Below are 21,375 nucleotides of genomic sequence, written 5' to 3' on the forward strand. Positions count from 1 at the left end.
ATGTTCTATAACTGAATCATTTTGCTCATCAGCCGCCCTTCCCCTGATGGGTAATTCAGTCTTATCTGGCTAAAACAGTCTCTTGGGGCACATTACCATAATTACATCAGAGGTTACCTTTAGCCAATTCTGGATCCTGCTACCTCCTGCCCTTCTCTCTGAAGGGACCTAAGAGTCAGACTGTCATCCTGGCATTGAGATGGGCGTGGGGAGACTCATGCGTGGCCCTTGCACTGGTCCACAAGCATCCTGCACTGGTACACCCCAGGGATGCAGCTGGTCTCGCCATTGTCTGCTGGCCTGGCCATTGCCTCTACTCAGGAAGTCAGGGCGCTATGGCCTTATCTTCCCAACCCCAGGCTCACTGCAGCCCACTGTTTCTCTGTCGCTTCTGATTTCCCACAGGCAGACGGGACCCTGGATGCCTAGGTGCTAGATGGATGTGGGCCATGGGGACTAGGGGACCATTGACTCTGAAACTCCCATGGCCATTTCTCTCCTATCTCCCGGGCTCCAGCAGAGAGCAGAACTTCTCTAAAGGGCTTGTCACTTTCCCGGTTTCTCACAAGAAGAGAAAATCCTTTCCCATCTGGAATTCCCCATAACTGACCTGGTGTTTCTACCACCCCTAGGTTACCTCTCCCCCACAACAGACCCGAGATTCAACGCAGAGGGGGAGGAAAACGTGGACATTCTCATCTGACCTCCGCCTTCCCCCTCCCTCTCTAGCTCCTTCACACATTGGAAGGCTTTCCCAGTTTCCATCCCGTCTGGTGGGAACTACCGTACTGTCAAGTCCTTCTCCATCCCTTGCATGTTTTACTTTTTTCTCCTCTGGAGCAATATATCTCCACCTCATGGCCTAGTGTGCACAGAGAAAGCAATATTGGGGAAATACTCCCAGATATACGCGGAGGAAATGTTCCCCAAAATGCTGTTCTGCCGTAACTAGTTTATGTGCATCACTTCCTAGAAGACACAACAACACATTCCACATAAAATTAAGCCCCCTAAGAAATGAGGTGGCTGTGCAGGGTTCTGGACACCAGACTAGAAGAGTAGGAGAAATGACTTGAGTTCTCTGACCTGCAGATCCCACCTCAAAGGAAACTGCCTGCTTTTCTATAGGAATGAAGGGTGTGTATTGTGTGAACATTAAGGTGTGACCCACTGGGAAAGCAAAGAAATGGACAGTCTGGGGGGAATAGACCGGCTTCTCTCTGGGTTTGTGGAATTTGGTTCTGCTGTGGTGTATGTATACAGCTCAGCTGCTCCCCCAAGCCTTCAAAGCAAGGTTCCCATGCATCCTTCCATAAAGTCTGTACCACACTTTTTGGTTAAAGATCCAGCCACAAAATGGATGATTTTATAAGCCAAAATTTCAATACTGGCAATTATTCAAGTAGCCCAGGCTCAGCCATGTGCCGTCTGCGTCCGTGGTCTACACGCACCCCCTCCTTTCTTAGTGCCTCCTGGGCGGTGTGGATCAGCTGGAGAGTGTGATCTGAGGTCAGGGAGTGCCTTTTCGCTTTCAGACCCCTGGAGTTAAAGACATTCTGTGAGCGGGTAGGGCCGGGCGCCCCGCTCACGGCGGCCGCCGCCTCCTCTTCCCGCAGGACGGGACAGCGCCCCTGTGGATCGCGTCCCAGATGGGCCACAGCGAGGTGGTGCGGGTGATGCTGCTGCGCGGAGCCGAGCGCGACGCTGCGCGGAACGTGAGTGCCCGGGTCGCGCGGCCACAGAGCGAAGCCTCCCAGCGCGCCTGTGCGGAGAAAACGGGTCTTGACTGAGTCTGCAGCCCACTCAGACTCAGGGCTTCCTCCCAACCTCCACCTGCTCTTGAGCAGGAAAACAAAGTCAAGGTCCGATTCGGTGCTGCTCGGTCTCTCTCCTGCTCCACCCGAGATGACCTTGGGACGCACTAGAGAGGGTGGAATCTTAGCCTCAGGCCTGGGGGTGGTAGAGACCGGGCCTCCCGGCTGTCCTGGGGGCTGGGGTAGGGGGATCCCCTGGCTGGTGCTGCGCCTCCTGCAGGCCCTGCCTCTCGCCCCTGCTCCCTGGGGCTGCAGACCCCCCTGCACCCCGTCCCCTGTAGGCCCGCAGTCTCCACTGGCCTCTGCTGGTGTCACCTAATACTGCCTTTGTGTGCCCCACAGCAGGCCCTTTTCCCCACAAGGAAGGCTTGAAGAGAGCCTGACCACCTATGCTGTTTGCTTTTTGTGTTTTGCTGTAGCCTTTGTATAACCCTTGCTTACATAACCCACCTTCTCCTCTCCAAGTCTAAGCTCCAAAAAAGGGAAATCACCAGATGCTTTCGCCACCATTTCACTGCCCTCTCTCCCACTCTTCTTCTTCCCACAATCTCTGAAGCCAGAAAAGAACCCCCCCGCCCCCCAATTCCATCTTCCTTCTTTCTGATTACAGATGAACCCTAATGGCAGGCCGAAGTAGTTTCTTGGCTACAGGAGAATTGTGAGCTAAATCCTCCAAACACAGCGATTGATATGTGAAAACGGGACAAAAAGGAATTTGGAAACTGTGTTCTTGAGCCAGAAAATAATAACAGAAGCTAAATATTAATTTTGAATTTGGCTTTTCATTCTTTTTTAGCAGTTTTTTTTTTTTTTTTTTTTTTTTGAGACAGAGTCTCACTCTGTCACCCGGGCTGGAGTGCAGTGGCACTATCTCAACTCACTGTAACTTCCACCTCTGGGTCCAAGCGATTCTCCTGCCTCAGCCTCTTGAGTAGCTGGGATTACAGGCACGGGCCACCATACCCGGCTATTGTATTTTTGGTAGAGATGGGGTTTCAAGTGACCCTCCTGCCTTGGCCTTCCAAAGTGCTAGAATTACAGACGTGAGCCACTGCACCTGGCCTTTTAGCAGATTTTAATCTATCCCCCATGCCCCTAACCCCCACTGCCCACACACAGGCGGATACCTAGAGCAGACTAGGGCAAGGTTGTATAAATTTTTTTAGAAACAGTAAATACTGCTCAACAGTGATCTAAATTATTAAAGACAGTTAACCATTTCTGCTAAGTTATGAACAGCAGAGAATGCCTCTTTGATGCATCCATGGCCTAAAAATATGCTCTTGAAATTCCCCTTGTCCCTGCCCAGTGTTCTCAGGAACTATAGGAGTATGAATTCCCAAATGGCAGAGTTCTAACATAATCTAAGTCACTGTTTATCTGATACTCTTTCATGCAGAATTAACTGCTTAATATTCTCTAAAGTGCTCCTAGATTAAGAGACATTGCTGATCTGTGCTTCATTTACACATTTCATTCATTTCTGGCAACGGTACTTTCCAGTTCCCAACTGACAGCACTCAAGCAACACAGACATGTGTTAATAATCAACTTTTATTTTCCTCTTTGTGTTAAGGATGGCACAACGGCATTATTGAAAGCAGCCAACAAAGGGTATAATGATGTCATAGAAGAGTTGCTTAAATTCTCACCCACTCTTGGTATTTTGAAGGTAAGACCTAAAGAGAAATTTTACTAATCTGTAAGAGAGAGGTTGGAATGTAAGTCCTCACTTGGGGACTGTGTTGAACTTGGGTGCCTGGTTAGTTGGATTCTTTTTTTTTTTTTTTTTTTTGAGACGGAATCTCGCTCTGTCACCCAGGCTGGAGTGCAGTGGCCGGATCTCAGCTCACTGCAAGCTCCGCCTCCCGGGTTTAGCCATTCTCCTGTCTCAGCCTCCCGAGTAGCTGGGACTACAGGCGCCCACCACTTCGCCTGGCTAGTTTTTTGTATTTTTTAGTAGAGACGGGGTTTCACCGTGTTAGCCAGGATGGTCTCGATCTCCTGACCTCGTGATCCGCCCGTCTCGGCCTCCCAAAGTGCTGGGATTACAGGCTTGAGCCATTGCGCCCGGCCTAGTTGGATTCTTGAAAGAACACACCTGCAGCTTCTTGATGCTAGAGATCCCAGGGGCACTGGCAGAAGTGGGGAGGTGGTAGAAAGTGTGGACCATAGTCTGTTACTACCTTGTTTTCCAGAAAAAAAAAATCGACAGTAGTAATGAAATAGCTAAATTGGAAAGTATACCATATTGACACCATTTGGAGGATTCGTGAAATCAAGGAAGAAGAACAGACACTTATGTTCGTTCTCTTCATTTTCGTGAGCGAAGAACCACTCTGTTTTGTTCCCTTAAGTGAAATAAAATAAGCCTCAAACACCTGGAAGCCTCAGAAAATATGTCAGTTTGGAGACCTGGGTCCCCCAAAAAACAGAGCCAACCTCTTTTTTTTTAAAGTTTTGCTCTTTTTGTTTTGTTTTGTTTTGCTTTTTGAGATGGAGTCTCCCTTTGTAGCCCAGGCTGGAGTGCAATGGTGCGATCTCGGCTCACTGAAACCTCTGCCTCCCAGGTTCAAGTGCTTCTCCTGCTGCAGCCTCCCAAGTAGCTGGGATTGCAGGCGTGCCACCATGACGCCCGGCTTTCTGTATTTTTAGTAGAGATGGAGTTTCACCATATCGACCAGGCTGATCTCGAACTCCTGACCTCAAGTGATCCACTTGCCTCAGCCTCCCAAAGTGCTGGGATTACTGGCGTGAGCCATCCCAGCTGGCCTAAATTTTGATCGTTTTTGATTAAAATATTTATAACCTATAGCATATATAAGGAGTCAGCAAATTTTTTCTATAAAGGCTTAATAAATATTAGTATTTCTATTTACTAATATAATATTAATTATATTATTGGTTATATTAATTTTATTATTAAGTATTATGTTATTTATTACGTTAATAGTAATGCTTACTAATATTTTAGCAAATATTACTAAATAGTAAATGGTAATAAATATTACTAATTACTAATATATTTACTACAGTAAAGCTATATTAATATATAAATATTACTATAGCAAATATATACTATAGAATGTATTTACTATACACTATATATAGTATATATAGTATAAATTTAAATTTTTTCAGAGATAGGGTTTCACTCTGTTGCCCAAGCTTGAGTACAATGATGCAATCATAGCTCACAGTAATCTTGAATTCCTGCCTCCAGTAATCCTCCTGCCTCAGCTGGGACTACAGCCACACACCACTGCACCCATCTAATTTTTAAATTTGTTGTAGAGATGGGGTCTCACTATATTGTCCAGGTTGGTCTCAAACTCCCGGTCTTAAGCAATCCTCCTGCCTCGGCCAGGAGTCATATTAGTATATGGCATATATTTATTATATATAGTATATACTATACAATATATACTATATACTGTAAATACATACTATATAATATAGAGTATATACTATATAATATAAATATATACTATATATACTATAGAGTAAATATTTATGTCTAATAATATTTACTGAAATATTAGTAAATATTACTGTCACCAGATAGCAAATATTTTAGGCTTTGTGGGCCATACAAATCTCTCCCAACTGCCCCAGCTCTGCTGTGGTAATCCAAAAGTAACCATAGAAAATACAACAAAAAGGGCCAGTGCAGTGGCTCATACCTGTAATCCCAGCACTTTGGAAGGCTGAGGCGGGTGGATCACTTGAATCCAAGAGTTCCAAACCAGCCTTGGCAACATAGCTAGACTCCATCTCCACAAAAAAAAGTTTTTAAAATTAACTGGTCATGATGGCATGCACCTGTAGTCGCAGCTACTTGGGAGGCTGAGGTGGGAGGATGGCTTGAGCCTGGGAAACGAAGCTGTGATTGAGCCACTGCACTCCAGCCTAGGCGACAGAGGAGACCCTGTCTCAAAAAAACACTTAATTCCTGTAAAACTTTATTTTTGAACATTGTATTTATGGAATTTCATGTTTTCACATATTATGAAATATTTTTTCTTCTTTTAATCTTTTTAAAATCATTTAAAAATGTAAAAACAGGCTAGGCGCAGTGATTTATCCCTATAATCCAGCACTTTAGGAGGCTGAGGCAGGAGGACTGCTTGAGGCCAGGAGTTAGAGACCAGCCTGGACAATATAGTGAGACCCTAGCTCTACAACACGTTTAAAAATTAGATGGATGCAGTGGTGTGTGGCTGTAGTCCCAGCTGAGGCAGGAGGATTGCTTGAGCCCAGGAGTTCAAGGTTACTGTGAGCTATGATTGTATCATTGCACTTCTGCCAGGGCAACAGAGTGAAACCCTGCCTCTGCAAAAATTTGTAAAAGTAGAAACAGTTCTTAGCTTGCAGGATTTGATTTGCAGGCTGTGGTTTGCTGACCCCTGAGATATAATGCTCCTGTTTTATTAAATACAGGACACCAAATCTGTTCTAAATTGACACAGTGGCTTAGCTTTGGGGCTGTCCTCTCAGGGTCTATCAATGTATATAAAACCTACTTGCCCTTGAATGACCCGAGACGCTTTTTGGATATTTTGTGTCTGCTCTTTATATTTTTAGATTCCACTCTTGCTGACAGTTAATACAGAACTGCTGTTGTCAGTGTGTTGGCCTCTCTCCCCTGTGCTAATGAGCTCATAAGCTACTTCATCTGCCATGAGCTTTTTTTTTTTGGAGACAGGGTCTCACTATATTGCCCAGGCTGGTCTTGACCTTTGAACTCCTGGGCTCAAGTGATTCTCTCATCGTCCTGCCTCAGCCTCCTAAAGTGCTGAGATTACAGGTGTGAATCACTGCACCTGGCCTGCCATGAGTTTTAGAAGCCAGAAAGCGGCACGTGTTAAAATTGTTTGTCAAGTAAGAATAAACCATCTATGAAAATGAATTCTATGAACAAAAGGAACAAGCTTTAGAAACCTTGGACTTTGCAAAATCTAGTCTTGTTTCAAACAGCTCTTTTTTGGCTTTAAAAAAACTCCTGGTCTGGTGTGGTGGCTCACACCTGTAATCCTAGCTCTTTGGGAGGCTGAAGCAGGTGAATCACCTGGGGTCAAGAGTTCAAGACTAGCTGACCAATGTGGTGAAACCTCGTCTCTACTAAAAAATACAAAAATAAGCCAGGTGTGGTGATGTGCACCTGTAATCCCAGCTACTCAGGAGTTTGAGGCAGGAGAATTGCTTGAACCCGGGAGGCGGAGGTTGCAGTGAGCTGAGATCGTGCCACTGCACTCCAGCCCAGGTGGCAAGAGTGAAACTCCATCTCTAGGAAAAAAAAAAAAAAAAAGCAGAAGCCAGAAAGTTGCACTTGTTAAAATTGTTTGTAAAGGCCGGGCGCGGTGGCTCACGCTTGTAACCCCAGCACTTTGGGAGGCCAAGGCGGGTAGATCACCTGAGGTCAGGAGTTCAAGACCAACCTGGCCGACATGGTGAAACCCCGTCTCTACAAAAATACAAAAATTAGCTGGGCGCAGTAGCTCGCGCCTGTAATCCCAGCACTTTAGGAGGCAGAGGCAGGTGGATCACAAGGTCAGGATATCGAGACCATCCTGGCTAACACAGTGAAACCCCGTCTCTACTAAAAATACAAAAACTTAGCCAGGCGTGGTGGCGGGCACCTGTAGTCCCAGTTACTTGGGAGGCTGAGGCAGGAGAATGCCATGAACCTAGGAGGCGGAGCTTGCAGTGAGTTGCGATCACGCCACTGCACTCCAGCCTGGGTAACAAAGCGAGACTCCATCTCAAAAAAAAAAAAAAAAAAAAACCTTGTAAAGTAAGAATACCATCTATGAAAGTCAATTCTGTGAATAAAAGGAACAAGCTTTAGAAAGCTTGAACTTTGCAAAATCTAGTCTTGTTTCAAATAGCTCTTCTTTGGCTTTTTAAAAACTCCTGGTCAGGCATGGTGGCTCACACCTGTGATCCCAGCACTTTGGGAGGCCGAGGCAGGCAAAACACCTGAGCTCAGGAGTCGGAGACCAGCCCAGGCAACATGGCGAAACCCTGTCTCTACAAAAAATACAAAAATTAGCAGGGCGGCTGTTACGCACCTGTAGTCCCAGCTACTCAGGAGGCTGAGGCACGAGAATCGTTTGAGCCCTGGAGACGGAGGTTGCAGGAAGCTGAGATTGCGCCATTGCACTCCAGCCTGGGAGACAGAGTGAGACCCTGTCTCCAAAAAAAAAAAATTCTGACCCATGTTGCACACAGGTGAGGTTGATAGATTGGCTAAGATTTAGACAAGTACATTGTTACAAGAGTAGTGAATTATCATACGTATTTAAAAGCAACCACAGAAAAATGCTACTTTGCTGGAATTTTTCTCTGGGTATGATATTTTACTTTTTTACAAAATCAGAGTGGTTTCTATTATGAGTAATTAATTAGGAAACTAAGTTTGCATTTAGGTACTATTTATAGACATATGTACCCTCTAGAACCATGTCTTATGGCTGCCCACTGTTACTAGTTTTGTTATAGTCTCCTCCCCTCCTCTCCCTGGTCCAGCTACATGCTGCATTTAGCTGGTTTCTTATTTTGATAAATATTTGCAATAAATGTCATAAAACATTAACAGCTCATCTGTGAGGCCCTTCTGTGCTCAAAAATGCTCCAACTCAAAGCTCTGGGGCATTGCCTCACCCCACATACTCTTCCTCTTAAGCCCTGTAGCTCCACAATCACAGTCCTGCCCACCTGAGTGCTCAGAGTATCTGCAGCTGGGCTGACAGGTCAGCCCGTTGGCTAAACAGCTGTTCCTCTAGCCTTGCTGGAAGTGGCTCAGCAAAACTACAAAGACTGTATGTGTTGTCCTTGAAGAACAAAAATGTTGGGCACGATGTTGTTGTTTCTTCTGCAACAAGTTCCAAAGTGTGTAAAACAGAGTGACCATGAAGTCATGTGCCCCCTCAGCCCGATTCCTTATTTCACTTGGAAGAGAACATTAGCAATATTTGTACTGACCATCAGTTGTGTATCCAAGGACGCTATACTAGGGGCTGATGTGACTTTGAAAAGTACAAGGCAAGATAAGGAAGCTTGAGGGTATGAGGTTACAGTCTTATCACCCAGATGGTTTATGATGAAAGACATGCTGAATGCCAATGGCTGTGAGCTCACTCCTGACACACACTGTCATTTTCTCTTAGAACGGGACATCAGCGCTCCATGCAGCAGTGCTCAGCGGGAACATTAAAACAGTTGCGCTGCTCCTAGAAGCAGGGGCAGACCCATCCCTGAGAAACAAGGTACCCACTTAAGCAATCTTTTAACGCCATTGGACCCCTTGAAGTGTCCTCCTAGGCCAGGAAGGATAAACATCTCCCTGGCTCCAGTCACCATCTTCATTCTTTGCATAGTAAGGGCATTCAAGGTTGCTATTAGTAGGTGATTAGTGAGCAGTACAGTTGGACCCAGGAAATTCTACTATTAATAAAAACCCTGACTCATATCAATGGTTTTCTTTCTTTTTTTTTTTTTTTTAAACAAACCCTTGTGTTGAGGGCTGACTTTCAATAGATAGCAGCGAGGGAGCTCTCTGCTGTGTCCGAAACCCTGACCCAGAAGTAGGTCATCTCCAAATGGTTTAGCACCAGGCTCCCCATGGACATGCGTTGTGTGATGGGTGAGGGGCTAGCAATGGTTTTCTTTATTTTTGAGACGGAGTCTTGCTCTGTCACCCAGACTGGAGTACAGTGGCGTGATCTCGCCTCACTGCAACCTCCGCCTCCCAGGTTCAAGCAATTCTCCTGCCTCAGCCTCCTGAGTAGCTGGGATTACAGGTGCATGCCACCACGCCCGGCTAATTTTTGTATTTTAGTAGAGATGGGGTTTCACCATGTTGGCCAGGCTGGTCTTGAACCCCTGACCTCAAGTGATCCACCCACCTCCACCTCCCAAAATGCTGGATTACACACGAGGCACTGCGCCCGGCCAGTGGTTTTCAGTTAACAGTGGTGCACCCTCCTGGTGGAGGTGAGGAAGAAAGGTAGAGCGGTTACTATAGGAGTAAGTATTGTTCTATCATCCAAGATGTGCCCTAAAACTGCCAAAATTCTGGTATCACCATTTTGGTATCTGGTGTCACCATTCCCATAAGTTCGATGTTCATATCTTGAGAATTGCTTGTGCTGTATTTGGTTGCTTTTGTATTGTTAACAGGAGTACATGCCACTGGTACAAAACAAACTCACTTTTTTCTAGTCCTAAATTGTTCATTTACAATTAGGCCAAACTTTGAAGTGGGAGGGTACACAATAAGAATTTTTTTTAATGATTGTCATTTTGCTTCCTCCTCTTCAACATCTGCTTAAGCTGGCACATGTATAGATTGCAGCAGAGGAGAGTAGCCTAGGAAAGGTCTTGAGAGAATGCATGCGCCAGGCACAGAGGCTCACTCCTGTAAACCCAGCACTTTGGCAGGCTGAGGCAGGTGGATCGCTTGAGCCCAGGAGTTCAAGACCATCCTGGGCAATATGGCGAAACCCTATCTCCACAAAAAATACAAAAATTAGCCAGGTGTGATGGTGTGTGCCTGTAGTCCCAGCTATTGGAGAGGCTGAGGTGGGAGGATTACCTGAACCTAGCCAAGGAGGTCAAGGCTGCAGTGAGCCATGGTCACACCACTGCACTCCACCCTGACTGACAGAGTGGAGAGAAAATGCACTAAACTACAAACTTTATTTATTTATTTATTTATTTATTATTTAAATGTAAATTTTTTTCTTTTTGTAGAGATGTGTTTTTACTGTGTTGCCCAGGCTGGTCTTGAACTCCTGGATTCAAGCAATCCTCCCACCTTGGCCTACCAAAGTGCTAGTATTATAGGCATGAACCACAACACCTGGCCTAAACTACAAACTGTTGTTTGTTTGTTTGTTGTTGTTGTTTTGTTTTGAGTCTCGCTCTGTTGCCAGGCTGGAATGCAGTGGCAACCTCCACCTCCAAGGTTCAAGCAATTCTCCTGCCTCAGCCTCTGAGTAGCTGGGACTACAGGTGCGCACCATCACACCCAGCTAATTTTTTTTGTATTTTTAGTAGAGACAGGGTTTTGCCATGTTGACCAGGATGGTCTCCATCTCTTGACCTTGTGATCCACCTGCCTCGGCCTCCCAAAGTGCTGGGATTACAGGCATGAGCCATAACTACAAACTTTTGAAGGAGGAAGTGGTATTGGTGTTTACGAATAGAGGAGGATATGAAAAGCAAGCTTTACTTTATACTTTACAGTTAACATACCCTGAATTTTTCTAAGCATATATTACTGTGTTAAAATTTTTTTATAATAAAAACAAAAACATATAATGTTTCATGACATTTTGAAAAGAAACCTTAAAAAGTGCCAGTTAAACAACATGCCAAGGATCACTTTTTTCATTTGACTCAGCATGTAGAAGTATTACTTCCCCATTCCCATTGAATTGCTTGTCTATAGCATTTCTGCTTATCTCTCCTTAGATACTTGGATTTGTTTTCCATTAGCCGGCCTGGCTGTGTGATAAGCCAGTTGAAATCACAATTGCCTTTCTTTAGATCTTATCTTTAGACCTTGTGCACAGACTTCCTAAAGAAACCAGTCTTTGTTGGTGAGCTATCCAGTACTGAATTAAGGCAAGGAGGAAACATTAGACCCGTTACATAGAAACTGAAAAATGCAATTCCTTGTGTGTCTCCTAGAATAATGGAATAACTACCAACAATAATGATTATGAGTAATTTCAAGTGGGCAAAATGCTGGACTTTGGACCCTCCTGAATCCAAGCAAGTGTAACCGCCCAATGGGTTCACCTTGCCTCCTGCCTAGACAGAACTGATTTATCAACACAGGGATCTTGCAATGGAGAAAGAGTAATTCACGCAGAGCCAGCTGTGCGGGAGACAGGAGTTTTTGTTTGTTTGTTTGTTTGTTTGTTTTTTTGAGACGGAGTCTCGCTCTGTCGCCCAGGCTGGAGTGCAGTGGCGCGATCTCGGCTCACCTGTCTCTTATACACATCTAGATGTGTATAAGAGACAGTCTCAGCTCACTGCAACCTCCGCCTCCCGGGTTCAAGGGACTCTCCTGCCTCAGCCTTCCAAGTAGCTGGGATTACAGGTGCACACCACTACGCCAGACTAATTTTTTGTATTTTTAGTAGAAATGGGGTTTCACCAACTTTCACTTTGGGAAACATTTCCCAAAAGTGTTTACAGGCATGAGCCACTGCGCCTGGCCCTAAATTGTAATTTCTAATCTTGTAGCTAGTTTGTTAGTCCTACGAAGGCAGACTGGTCCCCAGGCACGAAGGGGGTCTTTTCGGGAAAGGGCTGTTATCAATTTTGTTTCAGAGTCAAACCACAAGCTGAATTCCTTCCCAAAGTGAGTCTGACCTATGCCCGGGAATGAACAAGCACAGCTTAAAGGTTACAAGCAAGATGGAGTTGGTTAGGTCTGATTTCACTGTCATAATTTCCTCAGTTATAATTCTGCAAAGGCAGTTTCACAGGGAGGAAATGTTAGTACCTGTGTATAGAAACTGAAAAATGCAATTCCTTGTGCATCTCCTAGAATAATGGAATAATCACCAGCAATAATGGTTATAAGTATTTTCCAGTGGACAAAATGCTAGACTTTGGACCCTCCCTTAAAAATGACTTGAAAACATGTGGGGGCACTCCTGTTGGAGCCTCACACTGCAGAAGCCCTTAGACACCTGGGAGGAGCTCCGAGGGAAGCCCCCAGCTTCCTACCAGCCACTCCATAGAAGCCAGTCTTGTTAATAGCAGCTCCACAGGCAAGGGTGTTGGGATTCCTGCAGAAGGAGCATTCTTGGCTCTCATTCATTCATTCAACAAACACTAGATACCATGCACTGTGCTATGTGCTGGAAATGCAATAGTGAAAAAGATTCACAGTTGCTGCTTTCATGAAGCTCAGAGTTTAGTGGGGAATAAAGACAACTAAACAAAGCAATTGCAATACGGAGTGACAAGAGCTGTAAGCAGGGAAGGAAAGAATGGTTTGGAGGCTTCCGGGAGAAAGTGGCTTCTCAGCTAGTACAGAGCACTCTTCTGCTCCAGGCGTTCCAAGACTTCTGCTCTGGGCCTTCGAGACAGATGCCTGAGGAGAAGGCCAACCGGTCGCCCCAATAGCCGCTCCTCACGTTATAGCCATTCCTCACGCTATAGCCATTCCTCACACTATAACCATACCCCTGGGTGCAGGGGTCTTATGTTCCCAACCCCTTGACTGAGCACATCTTCCTCCAGGAGCAGTGGGGAGATTTAGTGGTTTGATACTGTAGTATCATGAATATGGGCCTATGGTCCTGCTCCATAATAAACGAGATAGCCTTTAGGGGCTAGCCTGCGGCACTCGCCATCACATCAATCTGTACAGTCTCAGCAACCTGAGAATCTAGTGGGGACTAACTGGGAGAGAAGAGGAATTAAACCAGGATTTTAGAATGACATGGAAGACAGAATGGTGATGTGAATGACCAAAACTTGACAACACGATTTGAAAGTATAAAGCTTTTTTTAATGGCAGAGGATATGGACATTCATGGAGATAGTCACACAAGGCAGCACGCTGGCAGGCTGGTAGACAGAGGTAGAGCTTCTTAAGTTCCCTTCTCCTTGACCGTAGAGGTTCCTCTAACTACCCACCAGTCTGCTCACCATGGACCAGCCACTGATGTAGACAGCTCAATTATTCCTGAGTGTTTGCTCTGAGACTGGATGAAGCTTAGGTCTGTTTACCAGGAGCATTTCTCTGCAGGCCCAGGTGTTAGGCCTGTACAATGTCTGTTCCTGCAGGAACTAAGCTAACAGAACTTGACCCCATAGAGAAGCCCCTGGTCTGCAGTAGCATAGCATAATAATTTCCTCTGTGATTGAATCCAGCATTGGCGTCAAGGGTCCCATGTGGTGGGAAGGGGTGCAGCCACAGGACAGCTGCACAGCAGACTATTTGTGGCAAACTTACATTTCCTAACAAGTGAGGTCCCAGCCAGCAGATAGGGGTGAGGGAGCAGGATCCAGCTAGAAGATGGGGACTGCAGAAGCTTCACCTAGGATCAAGTTTCCAGATAAAGCAACTGGGGTTCCAGGCTTGGCTGCAGGAGAAAAAAATATGGTGAGACAGGTAACATCTACAACCAAGCCTCCCTCCCTCGTTCTGCATGCCACTTTCCCTTTAATGGCCTCCCCTGAAATTCCCAGAACATCCTTCTTTTTAGAGACAGAGTCTCACTCTGTCACCCAGGCTGGAGTGCAGTGGTGCCATCAAAGCTAACTGTAACCTCAAACTCCTGTGCTTAAGTGATACTCCTGCCTCACCTCGCAAGTAACTGAACTATAGGCATGAGCCACTATGCCCGGCCACGAGAACATCCTTCTGATTCCTCTATACAAACAGTTCTCAAAGTGGGATCCTTGGACCCCTGAAGATCTTCATGACCCATACAGGAGGTCTAAGGAGTCAAAACAAGGTGGGGTGTAGTAGCTCATGCCTGTAATCCCAGCACTTTGGGAGGCAGAGGTGCAAGGATCACTTGAGCCTGAAAGTTCAAGACCAACCTGGGCAATATAGCAAGACCCCATCTCTTTAAGAAATTAAAAAAACAAAAAACATAGCTGGGCATGGTGGTGTGTGCCTGTAGTCCTAACTACTAGGGTGGCAGAGGTGGAAAGATCGCTTGAGTCCAGCCAGGAGTTCAAGGCTGCAGTGAGCTACATGATTGTGCCACTGCAGTCCAGCCTTAGAGAGAGAAAACCTGTCTCCTAGAAAAACAAACAAGATGTTACCTGCCTTTTTCACTGTGCTGACATTTGCTCTAATGCTACAGAAGCAAAAGCAATGGTGGGTGAAGCTGTTGGGGCCTTAGTACACATCAAAGAAGGAACACTAGACTGTACTGGCAAAATATTTTACAAGCCTTTATAAATTATTTTATAAATTTTGTAAATTATCTTACAAAAATACCAGTTGTACTTAAGAATGTCTCTGATAAAGCAGTTTAAAAAAAAAGTCAATTTTATTAAATTTTGACTCTTTCTATACATCTTTTTAAAATTCTGTGTGATTGGCTGGGTGTAGTGGCTCACACCTGTAATCTCAGCACTTTGGGAGGCCAAGGCAGGCAGACCACGTGAGGTCAGCAGTTCGAGACCAGCCTGGCCAACATGGTGAAACCCTGTCTCTACTAAAAATACAAAAATTAGCCAGGCGTGGTCGCGCATGCCTGTAATCCCAGCTACTCAGGAGGATGAGGCAGGAGAATTGCTTGATCCCGGGAGGTAGAGGTTGCAGTGAGCCGAGATCGCACCGCTGCACTCCAGCCTAAGCAACGAAGCGAGACTCTGTCTCAAAAAATAATGACGAAAATAATAATAATAATAAAATTCTGTGTGATGGTGGGGCAAAGTGGCCAGCACCTATAATCTCAGCACTTCAGGAGACCTAGGTGGGAAGATTGCTTGAGACCAGGAGTTCAAGACCAGCCTGGGTAACATAGCAAGACCCCATCTCTACTGAAAAAAAAAAAAAAAAAAGCCAGGGATAGTGGCACACACCTATAGTCCCAGCTTGAGCCGAAGGACTTTGAGGCTGTTGTGAGCTATGATTGCACCAGTGCATGCCAGCCTGGGTGACACAGTGAGACCATCTGTTGAAAAAAATAAATAAAATTCTGAGCTGGGCATGGTGGCTCGCACCTGTAATCCCAGCACTTTGGGAGGTTAAGAAAAGTGGATCACCTGAGGTCAGGAGTTCAGAACCAGAGTGGCCAACATGGCGAAACCCCATCTCTACTAAAAATATAAAAATTAGCCAGGAGCAGTGGTGGGCACCTGTAATCCCAGCTACTCAGGAGGCTGAGGCAGGAGAATCACTTGAACTCGGGAGATGGAGGCTGCAGTGAGCAGAGATTGTGCCATTGCACTCCAGCCTGGGCGACAGAATAAGGCTCCAAAATAAATAAATAAATAAAATAAAATTCTGTGTGGCGAAATGGAGAGCATGCCTACAGTGCTTCTGCTGTCTACTGAAGTATGATGATTATCTCAAGAAAAAGCACCTGGCCAGGAACGGTGGTTCACGCCTGTAATCCCAACACTTTGGGAGGCTAAGGCGGGTGGATCATGAGGTCAAGAGATCGAGACCATCCTGGCCAACATGGTGAAACCCCGTCTCTACTAAAAATACAAAAATTAGCCAGGCCTGGTGGCATGCGCCTGTAGTCCCAGCTACTCGGGAGGCCGAGGCAAGAGAATCGCTTGAACCCAGGAGGGAGAGGTTGCAGTGAGCCGAGACTGTGCCACTGCACTCCAACATGGCAACAGAATGAGACTCCATCTCAAAAAGAAAAAAAAAAAAAGCGAACCTGTTGGGCAGTGAGCAGGCAAACCTGCCCCCAAAAATCTGAGGAAGCTGAGAGGCCAAGAAAGCAGCTGACATCCAGATGATCACAGCAGATAAGAAGAAAAAAATAAAAAGAGGCTAACATGTCCAGTTTCTCAGAAAGTAACAGGGACAGGAGTCACAGTCTTGGGACATCACCCCCCAAGACCCAGGGCCTAAGGGAAGGAATATACAGGACAAGTGAAGTCAACCTCTCAGGGAAAGGCAAGAACACTACGTGACTGCCTAAGGGCAGGACTTATGGGGACGGTCGATGGGCAGGATTTTCAGTAGGAACCACAACAAAAAAGTAGATAAAATAGAAATCTTAGAGGCATTCCCCAAACTAGGGTTAATCACATGGCAGGCTGAGTGTGTTGGCTCATGCCTGTAATCCCAGCACTTTGGGAGGCCGAGGTAGGCGCATCACTTGAGATCAGGAGTTCGAGACCAACCTGGTCAACATGATGAAACCTCATCTCTACTAAAATACAAAAATTAGCTGGGCACGGTGCTGCACGCCTATAATCCCAGCTACTGGGGAGGCTGAGGCAGGAGAATTGCTTGAACCCGGGAGGTAGAAGTTGCAGGGAGCTGAGATGGCACCACTGCACTCCAGCCTAGGCAACAGAGTGAGACTCCGTCTAAAAAAAGAAAAAAGAAGAAGTAAACATGGTAGATTAGCATCCAAGATGGAGCTGCATTGGCCCCTGTGCAGTTGTTTGAATTGCAAAGTGAACCTGCCACATTTTTCATAGAACACTATTTTTACTTGAAAGAACAAGGTATCTACCACTATGATTTTAACAGCTTCCCAAAACTTAAAGGCTTTTCTGATGGATCAGTTTTGTTTGTTTGTTTGTGAGATGGAGTCTCACTCACTATCACTCAGGCTGGAGTGCAGTGGCGCCATCTCAGCTCACTGCAACCTCCGCCTCCCAGGTTCAAGGAATTCTCCTGCCTCAGCCTCCTGAGTAGCTGGAATTACAGGCATGCGCCACCACGCCCAGCTAATTCTTGTATTTTAAGTAGAGACAGGTTTTCGCCATATTAGCCAGACTGGTCTTAAACTCATGACCTCAGGTGATCCACTTGCCTCTGCCTACCAAAGTGCTGGGATTATAGACGTGAGCCACCACACCCAGCCAGAATGTGAGTTTTTGATAGTGCACAATGAAATGTGCCAACATTCTACAAACTCAGTGAACTGATATTTTCCAAATAAGCAGTGCATGTTACAAACCATGCATAGGTAAAAGATCCAACTATAAATAGATAAACCTGTGGGCTTTAAAGTTCACTGATATGGTTTCACATCTCACACTGCATTTAACCTTTAAGAAACTGCCAGTTGTTGAATATTGATGTGGCATCAGAGAATAGTATCTACAACAATCTGAAAAGACTGTTAAAATACTCCTTCCTTTTCCAACTACCTGTGTGAAGCTTAATTTTCTTTATATCCTTCTACCAAAACAACATATCACAACAGGATACAGATGCAGATATGAGAATCCAATTGTATTCTGTTAAGCTACACATGAAAGAAATATGTAAAGCTGTTACAGTGCTACTCTTCTCAGAATTTTTACTTGTTTTTGAAAATTTAATTTTTCATAAATATATTAACTTGGATTTATTTTTAGTGAATTAATAAATATATTTTTTAATTTTTCTCAGGTTTTTTTTTTTTCTTTTTGAAAATATTTTCTTTTTAAATAATACAGATGAGGTTTCACTATGTTGCCCCGGCTGGTCTCCAATTCCTGAGCTCAAGTGGTCCTCTTACCTCGGCCTCCCAAAGTGCTAGCATTACAGGTGTAAGCCACTGCACATAGCCCTCGGGTTTCATTTTTAATAAGTTAAAAACAAAATTTGTTAGACTCTTCAATAATTTTTGAGAGTATAAAGGGTCCTGAAACCGACAGGTTTGAGAACCACGTCCACATCACACCTGTTGTCAATGGTAGGGACTGGTTCACTAGATGCCTAATGGATGTATCTCAGCAGCAATGTGAAAAGAATGGACTTCGAGTGATACTGGGTCAGGTGGAAGGTGTTAGCCACCAATGCTGTTCTTTCCCAGGTGTCTCTTATGTTCTGGAGGTTTCCTCACTCGGCCTTCTCATCAAAACATACCTGGCCCAGTGCAGTGGCTCACACCTGTAATCCCAGCACTTTGGGAGGCCGAGGCAGGCAGATCACTTGAGGTCAGGAGTTCAAGACCAGCCTGGTGAAATGGTGAAACCCCATCTCTACTAAAAATACAAAAACATTAGCCGGGCATGGTGGCGCATGCCTGTAGTCCCAGCTACTCAGAAGGCTGAGGCAGGAGAATTGCACAAACCCAGGAGGCAGAGGTTACAGTGAGGCGAGATCACACAGCTGCACTCCAGCCTGGGTGACAAAGCAAGACTCCATCTCTAAAAACAAAAAAAGATACCTGTGCTGAGTCCTGACTCAGTCCCAAGTCCTTGGTGGACAGACTACCTCATGTCATACATTAATAAATATAAGGTAGGCTGGGCACGGCGGCTGATGCCTGTAATCCAAACACTTTGGGAAGCTGAGGCAGGAGCATCACTTGAACCGAGGAGTTCAAGACCAGCTGGGGCAACATGGCAAACCTCATCTCTGGAAATTAGCCGAGTGTGGTGGTGCACATCTGTGGTCCCAGCTACTTGGGAGGCTGAGGAGGGAGGATCATTTGAGCTGGGGAGGTCAAGGCTGCAGTGAGCCATGATTGCACCACTGCACTCCAGTCTGGGTGACAGAGCAAGACCCTGTCTCAAAAAATAATAATAATAAAATAATAAATTAAAATACATATAAGGTATAAAATTTAATTTAACTGGTACTTACTGAGCACATTCTAGACATGCTGGCATTGTGGTGGAGATAAGGATACAATGATTAATTAGATCTGGACCCTTCCCCCTAAGAGATTACAGTCTAGTAAGGGATCTGGCTGGAAAATGTCTCTAAAAATGAGATAAGGAAATAAAAGTAATATTTATACATTTAAAGAAGATTTTTTAATACCTTTATATAAAAGCGTGAGTCCAGTGTGGATTTTTTTCATTAGTGAAGGAGAAAGAGTGGGTCAAATGCCCCTCCTTGGAGTCCCTAAAACCACACCAGCTGTGGGGATTCACTAATGCCCATCTTCTCTTCTTTCAGGCCAATGAACTTCCGGCAGAACTAACCAAAAATGAACGCATATTGCGTCTCCTGAGAAGTAAAGAAGGTCCTAGGAAGAGCTAACTTAGCTCCATATCTGACAGAAAGATAGAAAGTTTAACCACATTGTCCAAAAAGAAATTGCATTTCAAGCAGTGTTGGAAATTCTTTTATGCAAAAAAAATGCCCAGAATGCCCACCCTGTGGGTCCCTGACAAAGAAGAGCTACGCTCTGTGCACCCAGTCAAGAACCAAACAGCTCAGGGCCCCCCTTACCCCCTCACCGTGGGCTTCTCACAGTGTCCTGTAACTCAGCTCTGGGGCTGCCTGGCATGTTCGCAGATTCCACAGAAACTCATTTTCAACGATGCTAACTTGGGCCTCTCAGTTAAACTCTAAGGTGGACAGGGTTCTCAGTACTAAGCAAGAAGACGGAATGCTTTGTTCCTTTAAAAGACTGAAAAGCTGACCTTCAATGGATTGATGCACTTTTGCTTTTGTGTTAAATGTAGGTGTGCTAAAATATATAGATCTATCATATTTTACCTACATATATATGTCATTCCAGTATAAAATGTTCTCCTCTACCCAAGAACCATAGCCATGATTGTTATAAATCAATGAGGTGTCAACATATGTTATTAAAAAACCACTTCTGACATTCCATTGTGTGCTATTCAAAGATGGACTATTGAACTATAGAAAAGACAGACTGTGCATTTATTTGTTCGTTGATCCTCATCTTATTCCTGACATGTAAAAATCAATTTTACATAGAGTCAACATTGTAGGTAGGTTACGATACCGGTGGCAAATTTGGAAATTCAGAAAATTATAAACCACGAGAAATATATAGGCTTGTCTCTTTGGTCTTTTATTTTGGCTCTGTTGTTGGGAATCTATTTCCTATGCCGTAAGTACACCTAACATGCTGTGGAATTTTCAGTTTCCAACACAGTGTTGCTTCATAGAATGACTTTGAGGTCCTTGGATAAAATGTGATATATGCAAGTACAATATGTTGCTATTACTGTTGCAGGAGTATAAATAATAAAAGACCGTTGTTAGTACTTAGTAAGTCTTCATCTATGCATGTTTTTGAGTTGACTGATTGCAAGAATGAAATCTGAGTTTTATTGAATTATTCCTTTGAAGAGGATCAAAACTTATATTCAATGCACTTTATAATTAATGGTGTCTAAATGCCTCAGTCAGTGCCTAACTGCACATACAAAAATAAAACCTTTCTGTAATTTACCAAAATAAACGCAATGGTATTTCTGCTATTTAAACACATCTTTAGTTTATTTCTTCATGTTCTGCTCTGGTTTTCAGTCAGTGTCTGTGTAAAGACATGTTTAGAGGAAAATGTTGTAATCCCAAAAGAATTTTTGTTTAACCAACTTTCAGTGTTACTAAAAGGATTATCTTTAATTCAGTAAATAATAGAATATAATCTTCAAAATTAGAAGGTATTCTCTTAAAATTTGTTACAATTAATGCAACAACAATCAGCATATTTTGATAAATGTCTCCAGCAAATGAGCAACTCACAGGCTGCAGAGGTGCCTACAGCCTGACCAGCTATACAAAAAGCCTGCAGCCTGATTCTAGGATAAAATATTAGAAAGCTCTCTGTTGCTAAAACACCCAGATATAAACATTTTGATGGCTGAAAAGCAGTGCTAATTTCCTCACTGACATTCTTTCATTCAGCAAATTTGTACAAATATACATTTTCTCCTGTGGGAATTTCAAAAAGCTATATTCATTTTGAAGAGGAAAATAAGATGGCCTTAAATGCTTTATATTTTCCCCTTAGTTAGCCCTTATGGCAAAAAATAGTTGCTAATCACTGATACAAAGCAAAACATTATGGGTACTGGTAACAGAGTTCCAAAAGACAAAATGGGATGAATCAAAAACTTACTGCTTCTCACTATAACATGTCATTGGCCTATTACGTCAATAGTTTTAAGTGGG

At 44.4% G+C, this 21,375-nt stretch overlaps 1 protein-coding gene across 1 annotated transcript in view; it reads left to right on the forward strand.

Annotated features, from left to right (window-relative positions):
• The window catches only part of ANKRD29 (ankyrin repeat domain 29), a 62,303-nt gene extending 41,619 nt beyond the window's left edge, over positions 1–20,684 (forward strand). The window contains exons 7-10 of the mRNA XM_011988096.1: positions 1,617–1,715; positions 3,391–3,486; positions 8,984–9,082; positions 19,393–20,684. Coding sequence (XP_011843486.1) covers positions 1,617–1,715; positions 3,391–3,486; positions 8,984–9,082; positions 19,393–19,476 — 378 coding nt within the window. The 3' untranslated portion in view covers positions 19,477–20,684. The remainder of the gene's footprint in view (positions 1–1,616; positions 1,716–3,390; positions 3,487–8,983; positions 9,083–19,392) is intronic.
• The last annotated feature ends 691 nt before the right edge of the window (positions 20,685–21,375 follow it).

The sequence above is a fragment of the Mandrillus leucophaeus genome, unplaced genomic scaffold, assembly GCF_000951045.1.
Source record: "Mandrillus leucophaeus isolate KB7577 unplaced genomic scaffold, Mleu.le_1.0 Scaffold322, whole genome shotgun sequence".
Lineage (NCBI taxonomy): Eukaryota > Metazoa > Chordata > Mammalia > Primates > Cercopithecidae > Mandrillus > Mandrillus leucophaeus.